General features: G+C 45.7%; 1 protein-coding gene across 1 annotated transcript; it reads left to right on the top strand.

Annotated features, from left to right (window-relative positions):
- The first annotated feature begins 1,303 nt into the window (after positions 1-1,303).
- On the top strand, positions 1,304-6,019 carry BCDIN3D (BCDIN3 domain containing RNA methyltransferase). The gene is made up of 2 exons (XM_019724622.3): positions 1,304-1,580; positions 4,735-6,019. Exons 1-2 carry the CDS (start codon positions 1,347-1,349, stop codon positions 5,374-5,376), a joined length of 876 nt encoding a protein of 291 aa, XP_019580181.3. The 5' UTR covers positions 1,304-1,346; the 3' UTR covers positions 5,377-6,019.
- The last annotated feature ends 694 nt before the right edge of the window (positions 6,020-6,713 follow it).

Raw genomic sequence — 6,713 nt, 5'->3', positions numbered from 1 at the left:
GACCGGTGTGAGGATTAAATGAGTTAATACATGTAAAGGGCTTAGAAAAGTGTCTGGCACCTGGTAAGCACGCTTAAGTGCTGGCTCTTAAGGCATAGTCCTTGTCTCTCAAGAAGCTGACCGTCTACAGTTGTATGGTCCACCTGTCCCACCTGGCAGGCAGGGCCATCTGGGTCTTTTGGCACCTCAAGGGACAGATGGCTCCTAGCTACCGTTTCCTGGAATCACAGGATGAGCCAGGTGCAAATTCCTGTGTCACAGTTTCACTGTGTGACCTTGGACAAATAATTTCTACTCACTTTACCCATTTGTAGAGGAAAGAAGTTGGACCAAAATTGATTTCCAAGACCCCAACAAACTCCTTTTTCTGGGTAGCCCAAGTTGAAACAATTTCAGCTTGACTATGTAGAGCATACAAAATATACTATAAACAGGTCGTTGTTGGATTGAGGTTTGCAAAACAAGTTGTTTACTAGTAGGTGTGAAACTGATGAGTGACGTGAAAGTAAACATGTTTATGTGTAGACCATATACATAAAAGTAAACATGGTTATGTTTATGTGTGAAACTGAGTGTGACAAAATTGGGTGCTAAACACATTCACCAAAACAACTTCTGGTTATCACCTAAGAAGTAAACAAGTCCAAGGAAAAGAGGATACAGAGCTCAAGAGCAGTGCAGTGAGTAGTCGAACTGGGCCCTCCAGCTAAGACCCTCTGCCAGGGGCAAGCTGAGATACTCCCCGACTCTCCCAACTTCTTCCTTGCATGACCAGCTTGTCTCACATTCGTTGGGCGTCCAGTGGTCTCTCCTGGACCAGGAATCTTTTCCATCTCGATTGACTCTGGGACTTGGTTCCTTATTAAATTCTATTTTATCTTGTATAACCTATGATGCTTACCAGAGCATTGGTCTCTGGAGGGACATTGGTTCCCAAATAAAGCTGTGTTATTGTATCTGAACCTGTGTATTGGGACTTTGTTCCCCAGTTGCCAGGAGTACCACGCAAGGACGCAGGGCCCTGCTGAGGGGTTAATGTCCCCTTGACTTTAAGGAAGAGACTGAAACGTGGCGCCTGCTCTTCCAGGGGCTGGCGACATGGGATAAGTCACTTAACCTCTCAGCGCTTGTTTCCTCACCTGTAAAATAGGATAATATCACTAACCACTTCCTAGATTGCGGCGAAGACTCTACAACACAAGGCAAACGCCAGGTGTCAGCGCTCGCTCAGTCAACGCCGCTTTTACATCCACGCACTTCGCCATTCAGCGCAGGCGCGTTGGCGCCGCGGGCCGCAGGTCCCCGATTTCCGGTTCCGCGGGGACTCGGAGGCCAGACTGAGGCTAATGGCGGCGTCCACTAAACAGAGCGTTGGGGGTGTTGAGGAGGCTGTGGCGGAACAGGAACCGCGAGTTCTGGAACCCGGGGCCGCCCCATTCGGAAATTTCCCTCATTATTCCCGCTTCCACCCTCCAGAGCAACGGCTCCGCCTCCTGCCCCCAGAGCTGCTTCGTCGGCTCTTCCCTCAGGGTTCCGAGACGAAGCCGATTCTGGGGCTCGACGTGGGGTGTAACTCCGGGGTGAGTGACGGGAAAGGGATCGGAGGTCGGGGAGCCGAGCGGTCGGCTGCCTCCAAGTCCACTGGGGTTCTGGCCTGGGCGTGACATCACACCTTTCCCAAAATGAGCTTAAAGGTGTAGTGTTACCGACCCCGCGCTGCTACTAGCTATCTGCCAGGGTCCCGCCAGCATCTCTTAGGAATCCTGGGGCGGAATCTTTCTCAGCTACGTCCCGAATTCCCGCGTCCCCGCCTCCGCGTTCTCCGCCTCCAGGCCAAACCCCGCGTGGGATGGGCCACCACACTGGGTTTCCGGCGCTCGCCTCCTGTCAGCGTGGCTGGCAACCTGGCTGGGGAGAGGGGGCTTCCGGAGACCTACGTTTGGGAGCTTGGGGTTGGGATTGGTTTACGGGAAGAGATGAGTCAGAGGTGACAGAATCGTGCCTGGAATTAATATTCGTGTGCCATGCAGTGCAGGACGGACCCTGCAGTCGGGTGGAGATTTGTTTTAAAAGCAATGAGTTGACGGAGTACAGTGTGGAGGATCGAGAAGGAAAATACAGCATCCTGCTGGAGGAAGGCATTGCCACGTTTTCTTACCGCAAAGTATTCTTAGGCGTATAATAGTCAAACCACGTGCAAAATAGAGAAATGTCTCTGACACCACCAAATGCTTCCAAAGTGAATGCTCTCACTCCATCTCCAGGAGCAGGAGGGCGTGGGGAGAATTTGGTTGTGTTGCTGGTCTTCCACAGAAGAGACTTTGGTGGAGGGTTGAAGGCTATAGGATAAAGAAGAGGGGGACATTTGGATACAGACTCAAAGCTGGAATGAGCACACGGGGTGGGTGTCTAGGTGTCCCCTGCAAACATTTCTCCACTGATACAGGAAATCAGAAGGGGAAAGCAATGGAAAAGAGAGGATTGGCTTAGGATTTCATGAAAATCCTTAGGAAACCACAGGAGATTTTAAAATTGACAGTAATATATATACATATTAGAGGCAAGGACATAGTTACAGTTAACTAGGGTAGTGGTTCAACCTACTTGTACATTTAGGGAGCAAGTCTCTATGCCTGACCCTAAATCTTCCTTTTCCCCTATACAGTGGTAACTGCTATTTATAATTTCTCAGGTATGCATCCTATGTGTATGCAAGCATTTCTGTTTGTATAAATATCTCCCCGCTTTTAATTTTACAAAAGTAGCGCACTATTTTGCACCTTTCTTTTCATTTAATAATTTGGAGATTACTCGTGTGACTCCATTCCTTTTTAGCAGCTTCATACTATTTTATTGTATAGATGTGCCATAATTTATGGGGTGCTTTGTTTAAATTTTAAAAATTCCTAGACCCCACTCGAGACCTACTGAATCAAGGATCTTGGGGATTGAGCCTTTGAATCTGTATTTTCTTTTTTAAGCTTCCAGGGGACTCTAGGATTGGGGAATTGAGGCTGGAGAGGATAAGGAGATGTGGCGGAGGAGAGACTGGTCTGACAAAATTACTGGTCCAACATGGGGCACACGCAAGATTAGCTAGGAGGAGGGAGACAGCAAACACGCAAATAGAGAGTTGGGGAGAAAATGAAGCAGCTTAGTAGAGTACCTTCCTTCTCAAAGTGTGGTTCTTAAACTACAGCATCAGCATGACTTGGAAGCTTATTAGAAATACAGAATCTCGACCCCCCCCACCACATCTGCTGTCAGCCTTTATTTTAGCAAGATCCCTAGGTGATGTGTATGCCTGTTAAAGAGTAAGAAGTAAGAAGAAAGAACCTAATGTACCCTAACTCTTGCTGTGTGCTAACCATGTGACATTGGACAAGTAAGTCACTAGCCTCTGAACCGTGATGTTTAAAATATAATTTTTATGTGTGAACTGTGCCCTGCATAGAGAAAGGTGTATAAAACAAATCTATACTTTATGAATTATTATCAAACTGACACCTTTATGACTACTGTTCAGATCAAGAATAAAACATCAGCACCCCAGAAGTCCCCCATATGCCTTTTCCTGTTCATAAACCCCCCTCTCCACCCAGAGGTAACAACTAGCCTGACTTTTATTATGATTGTTTCTTTGCTTTTGTTTATAGCTTACTATTTTTGTACTCCTGAACAACAAAGTTTAATTTGATCCATTTTTGAACTTCATATAAATGGAAGCTTGCCATGTATTTTCTTTTGTCTTGCTCTTTTACTCAGCATTATGTATTTATGAGAATCCACGTTACTGCACTGAGCTGAATTTCTTCGTTTTTAACTGCTATGTAGTATTCCATCTTAAGGAATATATCACATTTATTTATTCGTGCTATTATTATGGGACATCTGGGTTGTTTCCATCCACACTTTCTTTATTGGCAAAAAGGCATAAATATTTTCTTCACAGAATTGTTGCATAGAACAAATGAGGTAGTGAATAGGAAAATAGCTTGGAAAAAATGTGTAGAACAACGTGAATGTGAATTAGTTATAGTGGTTATAGAAGTAAAAATTAGAGAAAGGACATGGTGACTTGTTTTAGAGTCAAAAAAATGCTGAGATGGTGAGACTCACAAATCATGGAAGAAGGAGACCAGCAGTGACTTTTGGAAGTAATAGATGCAGAAACAGAGAAAGCCTCAGAAGCGGGTGGTGAAGTGTCAGACAGGTAGTGAAACTGAAGCTGTAGACGAAAGGCTGGATGAGGACTTCTTGGAATCCACTTTCCCACCCACAGGTGTGAGAAGCAGGTATTTATAAGGTGGTACTAGCCCTTTTCCTCACCTTCCTGGTAAGAAACACTGGTTACGCCCCTGGAACACTTTCCTCCTCCCTGGGGTCTGAGATACCTAAAAAAGAAAAATATAGCAAGTTTACCAGCATATTAACGTCAGCTGGAAACTGCTCTGAGTTTCTCTCCTGCACCTATTAGGCTGTAACTTAAAACCACACAACCCAATCTGCCACGGGTCAGGAAAGTATACCGATGATGCATTACAGCCTATCACCCCTGGAGGGCACCAAAGAGCCTGCTCAGGAAAACTTTCAAGGCAACCTCCCTAAACTAGTTTAGAAGTCTCCCTCTAAAGCCAGGAGTAAGTGGCAGTCTCAGTAAGAGGTAAGAGATGGGTTTCTCTTCCATTCACTGATTGAAAGCTGCAATGACAAAGCTCTTTTGGATTCCTCTAGGATCTGAGTGTGGCTCTGTACAAACACTTCCTTTCCCTACGTGATGGGGAGAACTGGTCAGATGTTTCAAGAGAACTCCGTCTCCTCTGCTGCGACATAGATCCAGTTCTGGTGGAGCGAGCTGAAAAAGAATGCCCTTTTCCTGATGCCTTGACTTTTATTACTCTGGACTTCATGAATCAAAGGAGCCGGAAGGTGCTCTTGAGCTCTTTCTTAAGCCAGTTTGGACGCTCAGTTTTTGACATTGGCTTCTGCATGTCAATAACCATGTGGATTCATCTGAACCATGGGGACCATGGCCTGTGGGAGTTCCTGGCTCACCTTTCCTCCCTCTGTCGCTACCTCCTTGTGGAGCCACAGCCCTGGAAGTGTTACCGGGCAGCTGCAAGGCGTCTCCGAAAGCTGGGCCTCCATGATTTTGACCACTTCCACTCCCTTGCCATCCGAGGCGATATGGCCAGTCAGATCGTGAAGATCTTGACCCAGGACCATGGCATGGAATTAGTATGCTGCTTTGGCAATACCAGCTGGGACCGCAGCCTTCTGCTCTTCAGGGCAAGACAAACCACAGAGACTCAGCCAATCCCTGAATCACTGATAGAAGAAGGGAACGAAAGGGACAGATTAAGAGTTTGGAGATAGTGAGATGAGAGGGCAGGAAGACCAGGAAAGAGATATTGAAAGGGTTTTATACTGAGAATTAAGTTCACTCTCCTTAACTCCTTAACAGTTAGGCTGCTTCAAAACCTGGTAGAAGCTTTGGCAAAATGTCCAAGACATGCAATTGAAAGAATCAGTTCTCTGTTCTCCATTGTTTGGGATAATCCTGGAAGAGTATCTGTGGAGCAAAGCGCTGGGCTATCTGGATTGAGATGGCATAGAGCAAGGGATCCTGCTGCGGGGATATGGAAGGGGCTGCTTTTGGTGGTTATTTATAAAGACCAGGCTAGCCTTAGAATGTATCGGTTCCCTTGGCCCCTTGAATCTGATCTGGCTTCTTCAGGCTTCTTCTGGTCTTTCTCCTCCTGCCTCCAAGGAAAACCTCACAAATAACCTGGAGACAAGAGACATTGGCCTGGCTGAAGGAGCGGATTAGAGGAAACATCGTATCTTTCCAGAGCAGGTGAAGTCTCCAACAGGATCAGGCTCAGTTACAGATACTAGTCAAGGTGCATTGGCTGGCATTTAAAAGATGTAAATTATGAACCCCAAATCCAACTGGCACAAATGAAATGAAGTGAGATTGTATATGATATATATAATTATAATAAAAATGATAAGTGTGGTTGAGAATGCCCTGTGAATCTGGGAGCGATAAGAAACTGCTGCTTTTACCCATTGCATCCAGGGAGGTTTCAGCTCAAGAAAAAGAACCTCGTCCAAGCTCAGAACAGAAGACACGCCAGTGAATAAGTTAATTCAGGACTTTTTTTGTCAGGATTCTCTGCCCAAACATACCAATATGGAGGTGGAGGACACACAGTAGTCTGGGGTGGGAATATGTGCCGAGAAACTTGCGTAACGTGGAGTCTGCAGTTGGATGCTAGAGCATAAATGCTGGGGTGGTGTTGCTGGTGTCTATCAGGTTTTGATTTTTAAAACGCCCATGAGTTCAGTCCAGAGGAAAGTGGAAGGTGGAGAAAGATTTGTTTGGTGAAGAGAAGATAGAAAAACAAAACATACCTAGCTAAGAAGGGAGATTGGGTTGATAAGCTTCAAAATCCCTACGATCCTGTTATTTTCTGAATTGAAGTTATAGAAGGAGCAGGGAACAAGAGAGTCTAGACTATCAATTAGACATTGGACCTAGTAATGAAGAAGTTAGGTAAACGCTCCTGCTAAGGAATTTGAACTTTATGCAAGAGAGAGCAGAGGCCACTGCTGTCCGTAAACAACAGGAACATGGTAGCAAAACCTTCACTTAGGAAAACCAATTTTTCTATTTTGTGCAGGCTAATTGTGTTGGTTGGTGCCTTTTC

Source organism: Rhinolophus sinicus, chromosome 1 (assembly GCF_057876585.1).
Source record: "Rhinolophus sinicus isolate RSI-liver-muscle chromosome 1, RSI-T2T, whole genome shotgun sequence".
NCBI lineage: Eukaryota > Metazoa > Chordata > Mammalia > Chiroptera > Rhinolophidae > Rhinolophus > Rhinolophus sinicus.
Note: the sequence above shows the minus strand (reverse complement) of the source record. Positions and strands in the feature narration are given on the sequence as shown.